The sequence below is a fragment of the Neovison vison genome, chromosome 9 (assembly GCF_020171115.1).
Source record: "Neovison vison isolate M4711 chromosome 9, ASM_NN_V1, whole genome shotgun sequence".
NCBI lineage: Eukaryota > Metazoa > Chordata > Mammalia > Carnivora > Mustelidae > Neogale > Neogale vison.
This window is the reverse complement of record NC_058099.1, coordinates 26544991-26568460: the sequence shown is the minus strand read 5'-3', so window position 1 is coordinate 26568460 and position 23470 is coordinate 26544991. Positions and strand designations below refer to the sequence as shown.

The following is a 23470-nucleotide window of genomic DNA, read 5'->3' as shown; positions in this document are numbered from 1 at the left end:
TGGTGGCGAGTTTGCCCCCCTCTACAGTTTAGCTCTTGCGATCTCTGAACCAGTGACAGGGAGAAAAACTCCCATCCCTAGCACACACCGCTAGCAAGCTATCAAAGATCTCCTATCTTTGTTCCTGCTTTTGGTGGGAATTACTCCTTTCATCTTCATTTGCTCATTGTACAAATACTGTATCAACTGCATGACTGTTTCCACAGGAGGCACTGGGGTTACTGTGATAGCACAACAAAGAGGATCTTTCCTTTCCTCAGTCCTCAGCTTCATTACTGATTTCTGCGACCCTTACTTGCTTCCTACAAGCTCCTCAGGTCCCAACAGGCTCTGACTCTCTCTTCATGATCACTTCCTCTCAGGGGTACCTGTCTTTGCTGGCTCTCTCTGAACTTCAGTGTCAGTAATAAATATGGCTGGGCGCCTGGGTGGCTCAGTCGGTTAAGTGCTGCCTTCGGCTCAGGTCATGATCCCAGAGTCCTGGGATCAAGTCCCACATCAGGCTCCCTACTCCACAGAGAGCCTGCTTCTCCCTCTCCCTCTGCCTGCTGCTCTGCCTACTTGTGCTTTTTCTCTGTCTGTCAAATAAATAAAATCTTTAAAAAATAAGAAATGTGGCTGAAGGACATTTATTTGATAAGCTGGAATATGTCTAAGACCTAGTGTGAAAGATGAGAAAGGAGTAATTGGAGCTCCCCTTATGTCCGCAAAAAGTTACAGCCATGCACCGCCCTCCCCCCAGCCAAATGGATTGTTGCTGTATCAGTCCCACAGTGATGTGTAGGAAAGATCCAGGAAAGGGCAGATTTATGCTATGCATTTTCTCGTGCTACTTATTTCCAAAACAATTGGTTTTTGAACCCAGGTGGCACAGGGGTACTGTGGTGGCTGTATGCAAAGCAAAGAAGGTCTCCCAAAGAAACCGTGATTCCTGAGCAGCTTCAAATAGCTGAAGACAATCTTCGGGCCCTCCTCATCTATGCCATTTCAGCCACAGTGTTCACAGTGAGTATGGGCTTGGGTGGATCTTTCAGGTTTACGTTTTTCTTTACGGGGATCGTGAATGGAGCAGAAACTCACCTCTAGCTATTGCATGCCTAACCCTGACCTCCGTGAGAGAAAATCTCTGTCCCACGGTGTGAAACACTAAAAGGTGTTCAGAAGGCTCCCCTAATTGATGAGTATTATTTGATGCAACCTTTTATTCTGCACTTCTGCTTGTTGAGAGAGGAGTTTCGCCTAGAATATTTACATTATCATTTGTAAGAACATGTTATCTTTTTTTTTTTAAGATTTTATTTATTTATTTAACAGAGAGAAATCACAAGTAGGCAGAGAGGCAGGCAGAGAGAGAGGAGGAAGCAGGCTCCCCGCTGAGCAGAGAGCCCGACGTGGGACTCGATCCCAGGATCCCGAGATCATGACCTGAGCCGAAGGCAGCGGCTTAACCCACTGAGCCACCCAGGCGCCCCAGAACATGTTATCTTACTGTCATAATAGAATTCCTTTTTTAAAAGTTTCCCTTTTTTTTTAATTTATTTATTTGAGAGAGACAGAGATGGCGAGAGAGAAAACAAGTGGGGACAAGATGGAGAAGCAGGCTCCCCCTACTGAGCAAGGAGCCCAATGAGGGGTTTGTAAAGAATTTTAATTTAATTTATTTACTTGACAGAGAGAGATCACAGGTAAGCAGAGAGGCTGGCAGAGAGAGAGAGAGAGAGAAGCAGGCTCCCTGCTGAGCAGAGAGCCCGATGTGGGACTCGATCCCGGGACCCTGAGATCATGACCCGAGCCGAAGGCAGAGGCTCAACCCACTGAGCCACCCAGGCGCCCCCCAATGAGGGGTTTCATCCCAGGACCCTGGGATCATCACCTGGACTCAAGGCAGCCGTTTAACCAACTGAGCCACCCAGGCGCCCCTAAAAATAGTTTTCTTTCCTAAAGTATGTAAAGAAACACACCACTTCATATCATTTCTTTTACTTGTTCACTAATTATTTTCCCGTTTTTGCCTTTTCAACTTTTAACAACATTATTCCAAGTCGGTGAGCCCTGCTGGCTGGGCACTCTACAGTAGATTACCAATGAACATGTGGTTAGATAATCTGTACTCGTATCTTCGGTTCATCTTCTCCTCGGTGAAAAAAGGAAAAAAAAAAAAATCTCAGACACTTCTCAGACCAATCCCAAGCTTTTAATTGAGGTTTAAAAATTAAATAAGCCGGGGCCCCTGGGTGGCTCAGTGGGTTAAAGCTCTGCCTTCAGCTCAGGTCATGATCCCAAGGTCCTGGGATGGAGCCCCGCATTGGGCTCTCTGCTCAGCAGGGAGCCTGCTTCCTCCTCTCTCTCTCTCTGCCTGCCTTTCTGCCTACTTGTGATCTCTCTCTCTCTCTGTCAAATAAATAAAATCTTTAAAAAATAAAATAAATAAATAAATAAAAATTTAAAAAGCCACACAAAACCATTTGTCCCAAAAGGTATTTATTTGTTACTATTATCTAAATATGTATTAATCATCTTTAAGTACAATTCTTCTTTTTTTTTTTTTTTTTTTTAAATTTAAAGTATCATTCACCAGCCCTCACCCTCACCGCCGGGTGAGGGTGTGCAGGGCAGGAAGTCTGACATCGACCCTGCTGTCTAGGGGCTCTTGGTTCAATAAAGGGGGTGAGGTACAAATACGGCCTCTGATTTTGTAATCAGGGTGTATTGTCTTCTCCCCTGATATCAAAGCGACAGGTGTGTATCTATCCAGATAAATTCAGAGCCTCATCCCGACTGACAAACAGCCCATCTTGATTCATAATGAGTAGAAAAGTAATGTAGGAGAATTCTAGGATTTCTTAATTGAGAAATCCTTTTATGTTTAGTTTTAAGGATATTTTCAGTGTACAAACGAGAGCGCTAAGTGCCACAAGACTGATAAAGTATTTTGGGGATTCAGAGAGTAATAGTCCTTCCCCCATTTGAAAGGAAGGGTTATGTTAAAAATGTCCGCCATTGTTCGGTTCCTGTGTTTCCTGCCCAAGACACTAACGGGAGCCTTTCTCTGCCTTCTCCGGACACAGGCGATCTTGTTCCTGATCATGCTGGTCATGCGCAAGCGCGTTGCTCTCACCATCGCCCTGTTCCACGTGGCTGGCAAGGTCTTCATTCACTTGCCGCTGCTAGTCTTCCAACCCTTTTGGACTTTCTTTGCTCTTGTCTTATTTTGGGCATACTGGATCATGACACTTCTTTTTCTTGGCACCGCTGGTAAGAAGACCTGCTGCTTCTTTCTCTTAGTGATGAATCTGATTCGTGTTAAGTTATTTTAAAACTTAAGGTATAATTCTCAGACATTTATGACTGAGGTCTGATCGCCCTCAGAACTAGTAGTGGTCACAGCTCTTCCCCAACCCATTCCCTGTGTGGGGTTTTTAGATCATCCTAGCAGAGTGGGTCTAAACCAGGTCATGGCTTTGAAGTACACTCCAAAACTGATTCAGACATTTGGATTCATTCTCAGATAAACAGATTGAATGCAGGGTGGTTGTGGGGTTGCCTTAAACCCCAGTTACAGCCAAAGATCAGCTTGCTTCCTTGGGATTTTCTAGTTTGCAAAAGATCTGAACCTAAGTAGAGTTCCTTGTGATGATACCATTCATAGTTAGAATCTCAGACTTGCTTGCAACCACACTTCATATCAAAAGTGACCCCTAGGGTTAAGGGGGTAGGAGAAGAATAAATGAAACAAGATGAGATTGGAAGGGAAACAAACCATAGGTGACTCCTAATCTCACAAAACAAACTGAGGGTTGCTGGGGGGAGGGGGGTTGGGAGAATGGGGGTGAGGTTGTGGATATTGGGGAGGGTATGTGCTATGGTGAGTGCTGTGAAGTGTGTAAACCTGGTGATTCACAGACCTGTACCCCTGGGGATAAAATTACATTACATGTTTATAAAAAATTAAAAAATAAAAAGTAAAATAAAATTAAAAATGACCCCTAAATGGAATTAATGGTGAGGAGTGGCATAAGTATTGTAGGCTTGTATGTGACCTCTCTGGCCATTTAGCAACATTCACCAACTGAAAATAATATGAATTTCCATCCATTGCTAATGATTTAGGTCTGTAATTATTGGATGAGTCATAAATCGCTCTGAAAAAAAAAATGAAAGTGTTTGAAAATTCATGCCTAAATTAACCGATGTGGTAAAGACTGTATTCAAATAGAAGACCTTTTAAAAACTATATGATGCCTTCGGGGAAAACAAAATGCTTCATTGTACAATGTCTGGCTTCACAGCTTTTCAAGTGATAATTATTTTTGTCTCCTAGTTCAGTAGCACCATGATCATAAAGTCAGTGGTTTGGGGGAAAGTGAGGGGGGCGCATTAGAGGGGTGGGAGGGGGCTGTCATTGGGAATTAGATTAATGCCTTACATTGAATAGCCCTATTTCTTAGCTTGTGCTGTATGTATTTCTCTTTTCCTTCCTTGATATTCTCCTAGGCAGTGCTGTTCAGAATGAGCAAGGCTTTGTGGAGTTCAGAGTTTCTGGGCCTCTGCAGTACATGTGGTGGTTCCACGCGGTGGGCCTTATATGGATCAGCGAATTCATCCTGGCCTGTCAGCAGATGACTGTGGCGGGGGCCGTGGTAACATACTATTTTACTAGGTGAGAATTTATACTCGTCAGAAAACTTAAGATCATCTAAGGGATTGTGTCTGAAGGACATGGAGGTGAAGCTGTAAGAGTTTCAAGAAAAGAGTTTTCTTTTCTTCTTTTTTTTTTTTTAATTTTTAAAAATTAATTTAATTTTAATTTAATTTTTTAATTTTTTAAAAATTTATTTGACAGAGAGAGACACAGTGAGAGAGGGAACACAAGCGGGGGGAGTGGGAGAGGGAGAAGTAGGCTTCCCACCGAGCAGAGATCCTGATGTGGGGCTCGATCTCAAGACCCTGGGTTTATGACCTGAGCCAGAGGCAGATGCCTAACGACTGAGCCACCCAGGCATGCCAAGTTTCATGTCTTTAAAAAGCAGTTGGAAGTGAATATGACAAAATGTTATACCTGATAATTCTGGGCAGTAGGAACATGGGAGATTATTACTTTAATCTTTATACTTTTCTTTAAGTTCCTCAAAAAAATTAATCAGAACAGCAAGTCATGATATCACTGCAATTATATTTAGCAGAAGACTAAATCTTATACCGTCTTTTGTTCTTTTTCTATTGGGGCCCCTGGGTGGTGGAGTCAATGAAACCTCTGACTCTTGGTTTTGGCTCAGGTCACAATCTCGTGGTCGTGAGATGGAGCCCCACGTTACGTGGAATCTGCCTAAGATTCTCGCTCCTTCTTTCTTCCTCTGTCGTTCACATTTGTGCTTTCACTCTAAAATAAATAATCTTTTAAAAAAAAAAAAAACTTAAAGGTCCGTCAAAGGATAACATACCTTTTTAATTTGTTTGGATCACAATAAGTATTGTGACTCCCTTTCCTAACTTCAGAGCTGAATATAAGCTGTTGGCCTTACAATTTTCTATTACAATGAGGTACCAGGTCTAGATTGAACATCTTTTTTTTTTTTTTTTTTTTTTTTTAAGATTTACGTATTTATTTGGGAGAAAGAGAGCAGATAGGGAGGGGCAGAGGGAGAGGGAGTCTTAAGCAGATTCCACATGAGCATGGAACCAACATGTGGCTTGATTCACGACCTTTGAGATGAGGACTCGAGCTGAAACCAAAATCTAGACGCCTAACCAACTGTTACCCTAAACATTTTTTTTAAGTTCCATTTTTTGGTTGTACATTTAATTCCGTAAGTATTTATGAGGAAAAGCTTTCAAAGCACAGTTTCATTTTACTTAAAGTCTTAAGAGCCTAAGAACCCCATGAAACTACCATAGAGAAATGAAGCATTAATTTTATTTGGTATATCAGTAGCATCTGTATTAAATAGCTATATATTTCTTTGCCATTTTGACACAAAGCTAGAATTTTTTTAGATGAACTGATTTTTTCACTTCATTGGGCTTAAACCATTCCTGTACTTAGGCTTTGTTTTAACTGTCTTTTTGGTTACTTTTTAAATAGGGATAAAAGGAATTTGCCATTTACACCTATTTTGGCATCAGTGAATCGCCTTATTCGTTATCACCTGGGTACGGTGGCAAAAGGATCTTTCATTATCACGTTAGTCAAAATTCCACGAATGATCCTTATGTACATGCACAGTCAGCTCAAAGGAAAGGTAAGAAGAGAAAACATTTTTGGGCTTTCTGTGGTTGTCGTACTCCAGACCTCAGCTCTGCATGGGGTAAAGCTCCCAGTGATGTTAAGTCCATAGCTGTGCATGTTTTCTTCAAAATCCCTGCAAACAGAATCCAGCCCTTCTGCCTTATCCCCTATTCTTGCTCTCTATATGCTCTGGCAAATCCATCATATCACTGGTTTGGCAAAGTACCCCTTGCTTCTCTTCCTCCATGTTGACTCACACCCTCCTCCTTGGAGCCTGCTCCCTGTCCCTGACTATGGAGATAACATGCATTTCAACACAGGTTGGCTCACTTGACACATCTTCCCAGAAGCCTTCCCTGATTACTCCTCCTCTTTGATGATGTCATCTCTGTGTTCCACTCTCATCACACTAGGATCTACTGCATATTCTGATTCTAACCTTTTTTTATATTTAGCATTTTTTTTTCTTCTACAGTAGTATAAGTTCCTTTCTGGTCTGAGATAACCTTACTCTATCTTATATGCAGTAGGTACTAAATAGCTGTTGAATTAAATTGATTAAAACTAATTCAGCTATTACATTTTGAGGGAAAAGAGGGTGTGGGTGTAGAGGCCTTGAAACATACGTTTTGATTTTTTTTAACTTTTATTTATTTTTCTAACATTTGGAATCTTCTGTATGATCATCTGATTCTTTGGTTTTTAATTATTTCAAATTTTTGTCCTTCCCAGGAAAATGCTTGTGCTCGATGTGTGCTGAAATCTTGCATTTGTTGCCTTTGGTGTCTTGAAAAGTGCCTAAATTATCTAAATCAGGTAAAAGATTTTTAAAAATCAATCTAACATTCACTTTTAAAGACAGGTTCATCGTTTCTTCTTCCAAGATAAAATAATTGAGCTTGCTTGAAAGATTTTATGTATTTCCCATGTTTTGGTATATTGTAGCGTGTTCAGGTATATCTATTTCTATCATATTCTTTTTTTTTTTTTTAAGATTTTATTTATTTATTTGAGAGAGAGAGAGCTGCACACTTGCGCATAAGCAGGGGGGAAGGGCAGAGGAAGAAGCCGGCTTCCAGCCAAGCTGGGAGCCCAATGTGAGGCTCAATCCCAGGATGCTGGGATCATGATCTGAGCTGAAGGTCAACACTTAATCAACTAAGGCACCCAGGTGCTCCTTATCATAGTCTTATTTTTAAAAGTGATAAATATTCTTACCAAGGCTTATTATTACTAATTATAATATAAGGATAAAATATCATTAGGGTTCATCTTTAAGGAAAAACATTTACCTTTAATCCCTTAATTAACATCCTTTCATCTTTGATTTTCCCTAAGAACCTGTCTACTCTAGCTGGATTTCTTTAATTCTTCTTTTAAATACTGTTTGAGGGGTGTCTGGCTGGCTCATTCCATAGAGCATATGACTCTTAATCTCAGGGTTGTGAGTTCAAGCCCCATGTTGGGTACGGAGCTTACTTTTTTTAAATGAATGAATGAATGAATGTTGTTTGAAAGCTTTAATTTAATGAAAAGTCACAGTGACACTTAAGCTCATTTTTTCCCTGCAGTTCTTTTTTTTTTTTTTAAGTTTTTATTTATTTATGACAGAGAGATCACAAATAGGCAGAGAGAGAAGCGAGTGGGGGGGGCAGGCTCCCTGCTGAGCAGAGAGCCCAATGCGGGGCTCAATCCCAGGACCCTGAGATCATGACCTGAGCTGAAGGCAGAGGCTTAACCCACTGAGCCAGCCAGGCACCCCGTCCTTCAGTTCTACTATTGTTCAAGACTAGTGTGCTCTCTATCCTGATACTTTTTGGCAGGAGAAATCCAGCTGCTTAAAGACTGTGATACTAGCCTGGGAAATATTGTCAGAGGAATGCTATCATTTCTTGGGTCAAATGGAAGAACTGGTATTACAGAATAACTGTTCTTAGGGAGCAGCTTGTTCCTCTGTCTTGCTGTGCCTGGGCACACAGGACTTGCCAGGACTCACTCTTCCCATCTTCTTCATTTTTTTTTTTAACCACTTCTCTCCATTTCTTGAAAATCAATTGTGATGTGCCAATACCCTCTTCTAAGAGACTAAAGATAGAAATGGACTTTCTTACCATTTATGGCTAAGTGATTCAGGAGTAGCAATGTGTTTTCCATTCACTCAAGGGTAGTCCAAGGATGGTAGTCCTTGCGGTGGTTAGCGTTCCTGGAGTTTGCTTTATTGGAGTTCTGTGGTTAATATGAAGAAGCAGGCACGACATTTCATTAGCAAAATAAATTCTTGTAGATTGTAATACTGTATGGATGTAAAGTGTTTGGAAGGTCGTTATTAAAAATAATTAGTATCAACCACAGCAATTTGAAAAATTACATTCTTTAAAATTCAGTTTAGGACCAAGTCATCCTTATCAAAAAGTTGATAGATGCACTAAAAATAATCATCATTACATTTTGTACCCATCACTAAATAGCTCATCCGCAGAGAGAGATGCTAAACCCACACCTCTCCATTCTCAATTTCTACCACCTTCCCACAGGAACCTTTTGCTCTCGCAATTAACCAAACATGCCTGGAATGACGTCCTTCCAACGCTTGGCTAACTCCTTCCAATCCTTAATGATTCTGCCTGAGTGTCACCTCAAAGCAGTCTTCTCTCAGTCCCTGCCAACCTTTCACAACACAGGTTCATACCTCTGTGAAAACACTGAAAACAGTGTATGGAAATTGTCTGTTTATATCTTTATCTCCACATTTAGACCTTTAGCTCCTCAAAGACAGGGATCTTAGTTTTGTCTCTCCAGAGACTATCACGGTGCTTGGGATAGAGTAAGTGGTCTTTAAATGTTTTCTGAGTGAGGGGCGCCTGAGTGGTTCATTCTGTTAAGCGTCTGCCTTCTGCTCAGGTCATGATCCCAGGGTCCTGGGATTGACTACAGCATCGGGCTCCCTGCTCGTTGGGGAGTCTTGTTTCTCCCTCTCCCTCTGCTCCTTTCCCTGCTCGTGCCCTCTCTCTCTCTCTCTCAAATAAATAAATAAAATCTTTTTAAAAGATAAATGTTTTCAGGGCGCCTGGGTGGCTCAGTGGGTTAAGCCTCTGCCTTCGGCTCAGGTCATGATCTCAGGGTCCTGAGATTGAGTCCTGCATCAGACTCTCTCCTCAGCAGGGAGCAAGCTTACCCCCTTCTTTCTCTGCCTGCCTCTCTGCCTACTTGTGATCTCTGTCTGTCAAATAAATAAATAAAATCTTTAAAAAAAAAAAAAAGAAGAAGAAGAAGGAAAAAAAATGTTTTCTGGATGAATTGTTAATCAGTGAATATTTGGATTTTAAAAGACTAACAGACAAAAAGACTAACAGACAAAACCAAAAGAAAGTGTTTCAAAAAAGAAATGTACAGTTTTACTGAAGGAAGAGAACAAATCGAATGATGGTAAGATGCTTAGTAACCAGGTGAAAAAATCCAAAGTTCTCAGCTCATCCCAAGATGAACGTGAATCAGCAATTTAGTGCAGTCCTGAGTTGTATATCCAAACTTCAGATTGGTCTTTTTTTGTACAGGTTTTGGGCATTTTGGATCTTCATTGTTTGAAGATACAAGGGAAGCAGTAACATAGTAATAAATGAGTGAAGGTTTCAGGAGAGTAATTCCAAACTAATACTTAGGTCTGTTTGGGAATACGAAATGCTGCCCTCTGGGGATTGATTACCAGGCTGCTTCCTGTTTTGCCCAGGAATTTCACTGGAAGTGAGGTCAACAGATTGAAGACATTGGAACACTTCCTAGCATGAGAGGTTAAGCCTAAATATCAGTTGCCAGTGGAATGTTTTTAATCCTTGTTCCTGTGAAATGTTTCAGAGCTGGGTGGGCACCCATCCTTTTATTAAAGTATTTAAGGTGACAGGAATCATGGCAGTACTGAATAGATGAGCTCTAAAGACTTTTCTAAAATTTGGGGAAAAAAAAAAAGCAATAAGGTCCAAGAGTATGATCTGCTGATGTCTGAAGGGGCATTCTTCTCAGCACTGCTGCATACATTTGGCAGTTGAGATTAGTGCTCTGTAGAGATCAAGCCAGAGCTGGCACCAAGATAACAGGAGGCTCATACCTTTCCTTTCCTCTCTGGTGTTTATCACCGCTTTCTGAAAATGAAGTTCCTTTTTCCCCATACACATTGGATTGAATCCATACTTTTATAGCCTTGTTGGAAAAGGCCCAGTTGATAATTGGGGGGAGATACAGTGGAGAGAGCCCAGATATTGCAGATGTGTTTCAGTCCCAACAGTTTAACTCTTTGGCAAGCTCAATGCAACCTCAGAGTCTCTGTTTCCTTCTTCAGGGAGTGGAGAAAAATATACCTGTCCTCATAAGCTTTAGGTAAGGATGAAATATAATGCAGATAAATCAACTCTTACAGTGCCTGGCTCTTGGTCATCACCTAGTAAATGTTATCGCTCCCCCTCCATTTTATTGTTTTATAAAGAACTCTCAGTGTTTTACTCTAAGATAAGAGAGCTCTGGCAAAGATAAAACAAGAGGTATTTCCAAAGATGTATCTATTTTCTTTAAAAGTCAATAGAATGTAAAATTCTGAAGAGTTTGGGAAATCAAGACAAAACAAAACATCACCCATGATCTGACCGTGGTAACATAAGTTACCTTCATTGAAATACTGTTAGCTTTGAGAAAAAGTTTCTAAGACTTTACTTCAGTGCAGTAAACATTACTGTCTTATCGGACTGTCTTATCGGTCTATACCATCATCTGTAAAATGGGGATAATAATAGCATCTGTAGTGCCCATGACCGTGAGGATGCAGAGATGATATCTGTAGTACCCCAAGCATGTGGCTGGACACAGCAAGTCCTCTGTAACGATGACTCTTATGCTGTAGTACTGTTCATTGTTAGTTTCTTTTACATTTTTAAAAAATAGTTTATTAATCTATTTGAGAGAGAGAGCAGGAACCGAGGGAGGAGAAGAGGGAGAAGCAGACTCCCTGCTGGGCAGGGAGCCCAGTGCCAGGCTCCATCCCAGGACTCCAGGGGCAGACACCTAACCATCTGAGCCATGCAGGCATCCCTCCTTCCTAATTTTCAAAAATTTCTTATCTCATCACCTGTTTACATTCTGGAATTATCCTTGCAGTGTCCAATAGAGTACAGTGAAATAATAATACTAGTTATAATGCCAGCTAATATTTATCAAGCACTTACCCTGTGCCAGGCACTGTGGCTCACATTTTACATATGGAGTCTCCCATTCGGAGATCTGTTCTATGTACTCTTTGGAAATGGTTAATAATTAGTTAATGCCTGTTCCCATTGTTTTCCTCCCATCCTTTCTTTTGCTATCACTCCTGAGATTGGTATGCAGCTTTGAAGTCAAAAGCCTTGAGCAGAGCTGGACAGGGCAGACGCCTGCTGGGCCAGTTGAGGTGTATTATTTTACTTATGCAAATGAGAGCAGCAGACAGGGTCCGAGGCAGCAGAGAGTGGTGGAGACTGGCAAGTTGGGGAGTTCATATTCCAATCAAAGAAGACAGTCACTTCTTAGCCCAGGTATATTCTTGCCATATGAGAATTTATAGACAGTTTCTAACTCTTCCAGTTTCTCAAGCGAAGCCAGAATTCTGGATGTTTGCATTTTATCTCCTGCTATTAAAATGTTGACAGCTAATTTAAAAAAAAAAAAAAAACGTATATCTGAGTGAGGTAGAGCTGCTAGGGTCTCCAGGCCATACAATGTCAGTTGACCATGGGCTACCAGTTTGTTGCCAGTACTTAGAGGATAATAGTAGAGGAGTGTTGGTACATACGGAGATAGACTAGACCAGAGTTGTTTTGCAGCTCAGTCTGAAATTTGGAAGCCCCATCCATAGTCCAGTGCTATACTGCATGGAAGGGACAGCTGGCTTCAAAAATGACCTTTGGGTTTACAAAATAAGCCATTAAGGGGCACCTGGGTGGCTCAGTGGGTTAAGCCGCTGCCTTCGGCTCAGGTCATGATCCCAGCGTCCTGGGATCGAGTCCCGCATCGATCCCGAATTCCCTGCTGGGAAGGGAGACTGCTTCCTTCTCTCTCTCTCTCTGCCTGCCTCTCTGTCTACTTGTGATCTCTGTCTGTCAGATAAGTAAATAAAATCTTTAACACAAAACAAAATAAGCCATTAATTATTTATAGCATAGGTGTTAGAGTTTTGCACATAAACAGAGTGAACTATAAACTGCTCTTTGTTTCTGCCAGTGCTTACCTTAATGTATCAGGAAGGTGATTGTACATCTCATCTAACAAATTCACTTTAGGTCGAGAGATTGTCTAGAATCTGTTTTTTGTGGGCATTACTCTGGCCTCGGTTTTCTTCGACACCATTTGGAGATAGTAGAGTTTAATACTGGAGGGGATCTGCTTTCTGGCTGCCAAGCTTTTAAGATTATAAAGCTCGTCTTGACATAAGTAGGAGTGGGAATTGCAAAGAATATTTTTTGAGCACCTACTACCTGATACCATACTAAGCACTTAATCTATATTATCACTCTCTCTACAACTCTATAAGGAAGGCTCATTTCCTTTGGAGAGAAAGTGGAGACTAGCATCTTGTCGCAGACCATCTGACCTAGAGATGAAGGAAGTTTTCAAATCTAAGTTTGTGTACTTCTTGCTAGGATATCACCCTGTTTTCCATATAAATATCTACCCATTTTATGCAACATAAAGAAGACTAGAGTATAGATTATTATAGAGAATATGCAAACATCTCAAATTTTCATGTTTCATCTATAAACTAAAACAAGTGATGGTTTTAAAGACAATCAATTTTGGGGCACCTGAGTGGCTCAGTGGGTTAAGCCACTGCCTTTGGCTCAGGTCATGGTCTCAGGGGTCCTCTTTGCTCAGCAGGGAGCCTGCTTTCCCCCCGCCCCCCCCCCGCTCCCTCCCCCGCCTGCCACTCTGCCTGATTGCGATTTCTGTCAAATAAATAAATAAAGTCTTTAAAAAGAAATTAAAAAATAAAGACAATTTAAGATTTGCGACATATTATTAATGCTTATATCTCTTAAAAAGTCTAAGAAATTAGAACCAAACTGAATGAAATGGATAGTGTTGGTGGTACTTTTTGCCCCCTCCATTCCTCACTCAAAACAAGAAAGGGATAATTTTAATTACCTTTTCCCTTACTTAATTCATAACAGTCCACACATAGAGTTGTACCTATCTGTTCCCTTTACCTACTATTATTGTCTAGCTCTCTCCTATTATTATCTAAAGATCTTAAATTTTATCTCTTTTTTAAAAGATTTTGTTTATTTATTTGAGAGAGAGACAGTGAGAGAGGAAAGGGTCAGAGGGAGAAGCAGACTCCCTGTGGAGCTGGGAGCCTGATTTGGGACTCAATCCCAGGACTCCGGGGAGCCACCCAGGCACCCCCTAAAGGGACTTTAAATTTGAAGAGAACTTTTAAGTCTGTAAGTGAAGAAAGGAAAGGTACAGAAATGTAGATGTGTTCTGGGACATGTGGCCAAGCAGACCTGGGTTATCTACGTGGTGACCCTCTACCCCAACATTTTCTTCCACGTGACCAGGACTTTTTCACCTCATCCTGTCACACACAGATGTCACCACTTGGGCCTAACAGTCATCCCTTTAAAACGCTTCCTGGAGGGTGATCGCCTTTATCTTGCTTCTGGGAGTTATATAGCCTTAAGGCCTCCATCCTGCCTGCGCACATTTTGAGCACTCGCTAAAGCTAAATGTTAATCATCGATGCCTCTCTGTGGGCGGTTTACTTAAGATCAGGAAGGCTGTGTGAGAAAGGAGGTGGGCTGGAAAAAATCTCAACCAAGTAGTTATACAGAAAGTTCAGAGAACAGTAATAGGGAAAGGCACAAAGAACTCAGAATTTCTTGAGCACCTTAGCGTAAATCCTTTCAGACTAGGAGGTATAGAAGTAGAAGGAAATTTTCACTGGCCTGCTGTGATCTGTAGCACAATTTTCCTCCTGAAGAGGTCATCCTGACCTGTGTGTGTCACATGCAGCTCATCTTTCTGTCTTGGGAGTGGGAGAAAGAGCTCACAAAATATCCACTTAACTTTTTTTGGTTAGGTTGAATACAAAGGAGTTGCACAGATCTGTAGGAATATTGCCAAGAAAGCTAAATTTCTAGGAGCATATCCAGCCCTGGAACTTAGGAGTAGAGAAAAATTATTGCTGCCTTCTTCCAGGTCCACAAATAAATAGGCTTCTGCTCTAAATGTAGATGGGATGGGTGGGGCAGCATGGGGAGAGAAGAAGGAAGAAGGAGAGGAGGAATAATAATTTCTTCTGAAATTACTGAAAAACAGAAAAGCTTTTTGGTTTAGTTTGGAGATGTTAGGCCTTCTCTGAGTCAGCTGGTCTGATGCTAGAGGAGAGAGATAGGAGGTATGTGGGTCCTCTCTTGCTTCTGTCTCTTTCAGAGAAGATCCTTTTCAAACTGGAAAGGGGGGACTAGCATAGTTAAGAGTGAGTCGTTGATCATCATTGAGGAGGTGAAATTTAAGACACTACCTATTTGATTTAAATGGGTTATTCAATATCTTTGATTCTAGATATCATAATGCTTTTTTTTAACTTCAGAAAGCATCTCATAATCAATATATATAGTTAATGTGACAGAGTATCTTCCCCTGAAAATCTGTTATTAAGTAACTGACATTCATTTCTTGATCATGTCTTAGGATAGTGGAAGTAAGGTATTTTCCTTATGGGATGTTCTATTTCAAATCATTAGATGTCTGTCGTGGAACTGAACCATTTTAGTGAAAGATGCTGGAAGACATTGAAGTTGTAGAGAAAGGTACTAGAAGATTGAAGGGATAAGAAGATGGGTTCCGTAGGCTGTAGACCAGGGTGATATTGTTCCTGGGCAGTACTCAAGAACAGGGATCAGCAAAGTTTTCTGTCAAGGAACAGATAGTAAATATTTTTGGCTTTGTGGCCATATAGACTCTGTCCCATTTGCTCAGGTCTGCCATTGTAGCCTGAAAACAGCCATAAATGCCATGTAAGCAAATGAACATGGCTGTGTTCTGATAAAACTTTTTTTACAGAAGTAGGCAGCAGGCCAGATTTGGTGCACAGGTGGTAGTTTTTCAACCTCTGCTTTAGAATAAATTGTTAAATGTGTTTTTTGTTTGCTTTGAGTATGGAGGGAATTGTATTGGTTCTTTGAGAATACATCAGGCCTGAGAAGTTCTTCTCCATTATCTTTCAGCAGAATTAAAATTACGTAAGATCAAAGTATAGTTTATTTTTATGCCATTGAGGCATTTGGCAGAATATTTGAAAAGAAGCTTTGTAGATGAAGAAATGTAGACCACTACAGTTAGGTGATTAACTCTTTGGTGCCTACTGTCTTTGAACTGATAAGAAACACTCGCTGATGACAATATATGAGAGCAAGCAGCAAATTACTGCTACCAGAACAATTTAATAGTATCATTTCCTTGGGACGCCTGGGTGGCGCAGTTGGTTGGACGACTGCCTTCGGCTCAGGGCGTGATCCTGGAGTCCCGGGATCGAGTCCCACATCAGGCTCCCAGCTCCATGGGGAGTCTGCTTCGCTCTCTGACCTTCTCCTCGCTCATGCTCTCTCTCACTGTCTCTCTCTCAAATAAATAAATAAAATCTTTAAAAAAAAAAAAATAGTATCATTTCCTTAAAAGACTCTGTATATTAGCTTTTGAGATAAAAAGAACTGCGAACATAATGTAGTAGTATGTTCAGATAATAAATTACCCCAAGTTGTTTAGTGGAGTTATATATAGCAAAATCATACTGTCTTTCTCAAAGAGCATCATTATATACTGCTCCCTTGGTGAAAAATTAGTGTCCTACTCAGTTGTAGTCTTCTTTCCTTGGCCCTAAAATATTCTATATTTTTAATCAATGAATTTAACTGTGTAATGGCAACAAATTTTTGGTGACTCAGACTTCATCTTCATACCAAATTCCTATTAACTAATAAGCGTACAAGAGGAACATTCATAAAATAAAGACTGTATCTCCCAAGCTCAGTGTTTAAATGGGAGTGGGAGATACAGGCCTCTAGTTACGGAATAAATAAGTCATGGAGATGAAATGTACAGCGTAGGGAAAATAGTCAGTGCTGTTGTAATACTGTGGTGGCTGACGGTAGCCACTCTTGTGAGCAGAGCATAACTTACAGAGTTGTGGAGTCACTGTGTTGTGTAGCTGAAACTGATGTAACGTGATGTGCCAACTATATTTCAATTAAAAAAAAAAAAAATGGGACCCCGGGTAGCTCAGTCAGTTCAGCATCTGCCTTTGGGTCAGGTCCTGATCCCAGGGTCCTGGGATCGAGCCCTGCATTGGGCTCCCTGCTCAGCAGGGAGTCTGCTTCTCCCTCTCCCTCTACCCTGCTTGTGCTCTCTCTCTCTTTCAAGTAAATAAAATCTTTAAAAAAAAAAAAAAAAGGAAAGAAAGAAAAAGACTTTATTTACAGGAGCACCCAAGGTATCTCAGTTGGTTGAGCATCTGACTCTTGGCTTTGGCTCAGGTCATGATCTCAGGGTCATGAAATTCAGCCCGGCATCAGGCTCCATGCTCAGTAGGGAGTCTGTTTGAGATTCTCTCTCTCTCCCTCTGCCCCTCCCCTTACTCTTGCTCTCTCTCTCTCTAATAAATAAATAAAATCTTTTTAAGAGATAAATGTTTCCGGGGCGCCTGGGTGGCTCAGTGGGTTAAGCCTCTACCTTCGGCTCAGGTCATGATCTCAGGGTCCTGGGATCGAGTCCTGTATTGGGCTCTCTCCTCAGCAGGGAGCCTGCTTCCCACTCTCTCTCTCTCTCCCTACTTGTGACCTCTCTCTCTATAAAATAAATAAATAAAATCTTTTAAATAAATAAATAAATACATAATAATAAAAAAAGAAAACAGTATTTCACAGTCAACACAGTGTAAAGTAAGCCCTTCATGGGCAGCAGTTTTCCAACAACTTGAACATTTTGGACTCACCAACAGTTTAAGTCCACACTAAACCAAAAATTCCTCGGGATTATAAGTTTTAGCCACAAAGCCTACATACTTTCACTTCCTACGACTCAGATGTATTTGATGTTCTAGCATGTATTCACATTTCCCAGAAAATGTCAATCCTATTCTAGAATGCACTATACAAAGGGGAAAAAAAATCAGAGTCTGTGACAGAGGGTCAGAGAGGACACAGAGCAGCAGAAGCAGGTATAATTGAATAAAAGTGTGTCACCTGGGACTCAGTACTACAAGGGACAGAAAGCCAGCTCCATCTGGCCTAAAAAAGAGAAAGTGAGAAAGGGGGAGGGGGACAGAAGAGAGAGACTTAGCAATTTATTAGCTTCTTAGGCTAAAGTCCCAAAATGTGGCTAGTTCCTAATCGTGCAAACATTGTCACCAAGTCCAAGTCCCTGGTTTCTCTCTGCTCTTGCTTCCATGATGGTAGCCTTGCCCTCCCTTTCCTGTTGTAACCTCCAGCAGCTTCAGGCTCTTCCCATTATGTTGGCCAAACAGCCCTGGCAGTTCATCCCTTCACACCTTGCTCTCCAGGAAAACTAGAGACCTGCTTTGTCAGGAGCTCTTATGGAAAAAGGAGACTTCTTTTTCCCCAGAAGCCCCAGGGAACATCTTTGGCTTTCATTGGCTCTATTAGTTTATGTGTCCCAGTCCCTGAACCCATCTTTGTGGAGCTGGGTAGAACGGGCTGATTGGCTTACCTCAATCAGGGCCCGCCCCCAGAGCTAGAGGTGGTGTCCCCCACTCAGACTCTAAGAGAAGAGGGAAGGACTCTTTTCTCAAAGGGGACTTGGGGCCCTGCTCCCAGGAGGGAGGGGTGTTTTGGGCAGCAAATAGCCGTCTACTACAAAAATTGTGAGAAGTGGCAGCACAGACGAAAGCACCAAGGGGAGATGGTAGGTGTTCCAGATAAAACAGCACGCATCCTTGTGCCTTTTATCTGTTTGTGTGGCTTTTAAAGCATCACTGAAATGGTAATAATGCATCCCTGATATTCACAGTGAACCTGAGACATATAGGAAAGGTTAAATTATGTTTGATTTACTAAGATGGGGAAGAAGTTAATGGATGTTGGAAAGGTTTGTGTGCCTTAATAAATATCAGTGTTTTAAAAAGACTGAAATAAGCCAACTGAAAAGCTCTTTTTACCATATTGGGTTTTGGGGGTTTTTTTTATGTCTAATATTCCTTGTGCTGAGTTTTAACCTGTACCTTACCAGAGCCATGGGTTTAACTGGGAACTGTTTTCACAAGCTGTGCTTTAACTGTATTTGGTTTATATCTTAACAGAGCAAAATTACATTTACTGATGAAAATACCATTTTTTGCTTTTGTACAGAATGCATACACAGCCACAGCTATCAACAGCACCAACTTCTGCACCTCCGCGAAGGATGCCTTTGTCATTCTTGTGGAGAATGCTTTACGGGTGGCTGCCATCAACACAGTGGGGGATTTCATGTTGTTCCTAGGCAAGGTAAGACCACATCGGTTATCTGAGACATACAGTGAATTTTTGCATATATATGTGTTTGCTTTTTCATTTGAAAATATCTAGCCCACCAAAAAACTTAAAGTAATATGGGTACTATAAAAGAAGCACTTACAAAGCCCTTAATTTATGTCAGGCACTCTTCTAAGTACTTTACATGTCTGGTGCTCATTTAATCCTAACAAGAAATGTGTGAAGGAAGTTCTGTTACTATCCTCATTTTACAGATGGGAAAACTGAGACAGCAGTCAGTAATACGTCCATGTTTCTCCTTACATACTTTGATCTGTACAGAATTCAAGAATAGTCTTCTTAGTGGTTAGAGGTGCTGTATCTGGAGCCTTACTGCCTGGATTTAAATCCTGGCTCTCTCACTGTGTGACCTGAAGCAGGGTACATAACCATTCTGTGCCTCAGTTTGTTCATCTATGGAAGTGGGATAATAATAGAGCCAAACCCCTAGGGTTGTAAGGATTAGACTGGCTAATACATGTAGTGTACCTAAGACAGTGTCTGACACATTGTAAGTTCTCCATGAATGTTGGCCATCACTGTTACTGTATATAAATACCTTTAAAACAGAGCTGTGCAGGGAGCCTGCTTCCCTCTCTCTCTCTGCCTGCCTGTCTGCCTACTTGTGATTTCTCTCTGTCAAATAAATAAATAAAATCTTTTAAAAAAAAAATAAAAAAAAATAAAACAGAGCTGTGTGGGAATGAGACTTACCTGTCCTTAAAGTGTCTGAAAAGAGGTAATTTTTCTATACTATTAAAATCTGCAGAATAGGGCGCCTGGGTGGCTCAGTGGGTTAAGCCGCTGCCTTCGGCTCAGGTCATGATCTCAGGGTCCTGGGATCGAGTCCCGCATCGGGCTCTCTGCTCGGCAGGGAGCCTGCTTCCTCCTCTCTCTCTGCCTGCCTCTCTGCCTACTTGTGATCTCTCTCTATCAAATAAATAAATAAAATCTTTAAAAAAAAAAAAATCTGCAGAATAATAACATTATAGTTGGATTTCTGTGTATCTGTACATAAATTTACTCAGAATTTTTGAAAAATTAATATACTATACCATATACAATATACCATAAAATACTCAGAAATTTTGAAAAATTAAGCTGACATCCCTATAACCTAATAACATCACTTATATATATTCCCTCCCAGTGTTTTTTCGTAGGCTTATATTTCTATAGTGTAACAATCATAGCATACTTACCAATTTGTTCTGCCCTTTGCACATTATATTACATTGTATCCAGTTATCCTGTTGCTTTGATAATCTTCATAAGTATTCATGATCATGATGGGCAGTATATTATCAAATTCTATTCTTAGACACTCTATTACTGCTAAACACTTAAGTTCCTCCAGCCACTGTGTTTTGAAAATGTTTTTAAAAAGGAAAAAATACTTGGTGTAGAGAGGCCAAGATATCATGGTGTGGTGTCAAGTTCTCAGGCAGCTGTCATCTAAAAAGAATTATAAAACCGTGCAGTTGTTTTGAAAATCTGTAATTAAACTTACTTGGATTAAATTAAATTAAATTAAACTTGGATTTGTTCTTGTCATGTTTTTACAACAGGAAATGTTTTATAGTAAGGATTGAATGAGTCAGTCCATGTTAAGGACTGAGTATAGCGTTTGACACTCTTATTAACTATTGCTATTATTTATATGCTATATGACTAATTTAGGAAGCCTTCAGATTTTATGTCTAGTTTATGTTTTACATATTTATAATTTATCCCCACTGCTAAGAAGGATATGAAGCAGCTTAAAATACGAACATACGTACACAGAGCAGTTAAAATAGAAGAGAAGCCATATAGAGAAATAACAGAAAGTTATTCTTAGGGGCAGCATTTGATCATAATGGTGATTTTAGTAAACTCTGATGGAGACACTTGCTCTGTATTAGGTACTGAGGAATGTACTTTATGGGAAGTGTTATTCGTCCTCTCCTAGAATGTGAGCCGCTACTGTTTCCTTCATTTTGTAGCAGAGGAAACTCAAGTTTAGAGAACTAGATAGGTTGCCCAAATTTAAAGGACTAGAATGTGGCAGAGCTGGAGTTCAAACTTACGTCTGTCTAACTTCTCAGTTTGCAGTCACTATGTGCTAACCTTAAGTTTGCCCTTGGACTTTTTTTTTTTTTTAAGTCTTTTGATTCAGTAATTCTGTTTATGATAAACCACTGCTAGATATAATCCTAAATACAGAAAAATACATTATTTCTAATAGTTGGTAATCGCCAACAGTCTACTGCCTACCAATAGAGAAATGGTTAGAAATAATAGCAAACTTATTCACCTGTTGTTAGACCATGTTTTTATTAAAAGTTTATAATGTGATCTTTACATATAATATGACAAGTGAAAAGACTGACTTCACTATCAGTTTAAGGATGTACATATGAGAAAAGGATGTACATATGAGAAAGAATTACTATCTCAAAATGTTAATGATTATCTTTGGATATTGAAAATACGAGTGATTCCAAACCCCTTCCCCTGCTTTACCATAATGAAATAAGTTCTCTATATGAAATACGCATTTCTCATAATGGGGAAATATAGAGGTGATAAAATACAGTGTTTTAAAATTGACTTTGAGTTTTTGAGCAGCCTATATCAAAATTTTTTCTTTGGTTTTATCATTTTTTTCATTCCACAAATATCCTAGAGTGCCCACTAGTAATATGCTCGGAACTTTTGTGGATACTGGTGATACAGTAGTCAATAAAAAAAATTTAAAATCTAGTAGAAAAAGTGGTTTTATATCCCTTTTTTCACTTTATGTTATGAGCATTTCCTATTTTATTAAAAATGTTTTAATCATGGTTATACAGTTGTATCATTTATTTAACTAAGCCTCCAATTTTTTATAGTTAAACTATTCTCATTTTACTCACATAAAGTGTGATACAGAGAAACTTTTGTGTACAAATCCTGCCTGCGTCAATCCTTATTTCTTGAGTCCAGAATCCTAGAAATAGAATTAATGAGTCAGAGTACATAATAGGTTTCTTTTTTTTTTTTTTAAGATTTTATTTATTTATTTGACAGAGAGAAATTACAAGCAGGCAGAGAGGCAGGCAGAGAGAGAGAGAAGGAAGCAGGCTCCCCGCTGAGCAGAGATCCCGATGTGGGACTCGATCCCAGGACCCTGAGATCATGACCTCAGCTGAAGGCAGCGGCTTAACCCACTGAGCCACTCAGGCGCCCCACAATAGGTTTCTTGTTGTACATTACCAATTGCTTTCCAGGAACATTTACATTTGAATAATATAAAATTTATAACACTGTAAAAAAATTACTTTTAAAACCATGAAAGATAAACTGTTTTTTAATCCAGATACCCAAAAAGGAAAAAAAAGGGGGGGGGGATAAAGTCTGGGTTTCCAACATACTGCGATAAACATTCTTTAGTTTTCTTTTAAAAAAAATATAGTTCTGATCACAGAATACAGTAAATCATTTGAAAGCATTTCTTTCTAAAAGTGGTTGCTAGTATGCAGAAATAGTTTCTGAGCAGATAGTTCAAGTGGGGAAATCAGAAATCCCAGATCAGCAGATAGTTCAAGTGGGGAAATCGGAAATCTCCAATTTCTCTGGGGAAAGACAGAGGCACCTGGGTGGCTCAGTCTGTTAAGTTTCTGCTGTTTGGCTCAGGTCATTATCCCAGGGTCCTGGGATGCAGCCCTTCCTCAGTCTTCTGCTCAGTTGGGAGCCTGCTTATCCCCTCTCTCCCTCTACCCTTCCCCCTGCTTGTGCGCTCTTTCTCTGTATCTCTCACTCACTCTCCTTCAAATAAATAAAATCATTTTTAAAAATTAAATAAAAGTGTCACAAACGAACTATTGATAATATACAACTTGGATTAATCATGAGATAATTGTGCAGAGTGGAAAACACCAACGCCAGAAAAGTAACTACTGTATGTTTCCATTTATGTAACATTCTTATATACCCTTTTTTTTTTAAATTAAGTAAGCACTACACTCAACATAGGACTTGAACTGATTATATAACATTTTTGAAATGACAACATTATGGAAATTGGTGGTCACTCAGCTAGAGATGGGGTGGGGGAGGAGTAGGAGTAGTTATAAAAGGTTAACGTGAAGGATCCTTGTGATGATGGAAATGTTCTGTATCTTGACTGTGTCAATGTCAACACTGTGGTTGTGGTATTGTACTGTATACAAGGTGTTACCATTGAAAGGAACTGGGTAAAGGGTTTATGGAATCATTCTTTGTTATTTCTTACAACTATATGTGAATCCAAAATTGTCTCACAATTTACCATTTCATTCGTAAAACCCTGAATTTAGGGGCACCAGGTGGCTCAGTGGGTTAAGCCTCTGCCTTCGGCTCAGGTCATGGTCTCAGGTTCCTGGGATGGAGCCGCAAGTCGGGCTCTCTGCTCAGCAGGGAGCCTGCTTCCTCCTCTCTCCCTCTGCTGCCTCTCTGCCTACTTGTGATCTCTCTCTCTCTTTCTGTCAAATAAATAAATAAATCTTTTAAAATAAGTAAATAAATAAAACATTAAACATCTTAAAAAAAAAAAAAACCTGAATTTAAAAGAAAACAAAAGACAACGCCCTGGATTCCTTTTCTGTGGAACCCAAGTGATTTCATGGAATGGAATTAGATTTGGAAGGGATCTTAGCTCCTCTAATTTAGTGGCTTGTGACCTATGATCACTGGT

At 40.2% G+C, this 23470-nt stretch overlaps 1 protein-coding gene across 5 annotated transcripts in view; it reads left to right on the top strand.

Moving 5' to 3' along the window:
• SLC44A1 (solute carrier family 44 member 1) overlaps nt 1-23470 on the top strand; it is a 201639-nt gene that overhangs the window by 123327 nt on the left and 54842 nt on the right. For all 5 annotated transcript variants that reach the window (XM_044265219.1, XM_044265220.1, XM_044265218.1 and 2 more), the window contains 6 exons: nt 866-1005; nt 3069-3255; nt 4495-4660; nt 6083-6239; nt 6959-7042; nt 18610-18747. In XM_044265219.1, the coding sequence (XP_044121154.1) occupies nt 866-1005; nt 3069-3255; nt 4495-4660; nt 6083-6239; nt 6959-7042; nt 18610-18747 (872 nt within the window). The remainder of the gene's footprint in view (nt 1-865; nt 1006-3068; nt 3256-4494; nt 4661-6082; nt 6240-6958; nt 7043-18609; nt 18748-23470) is intronic.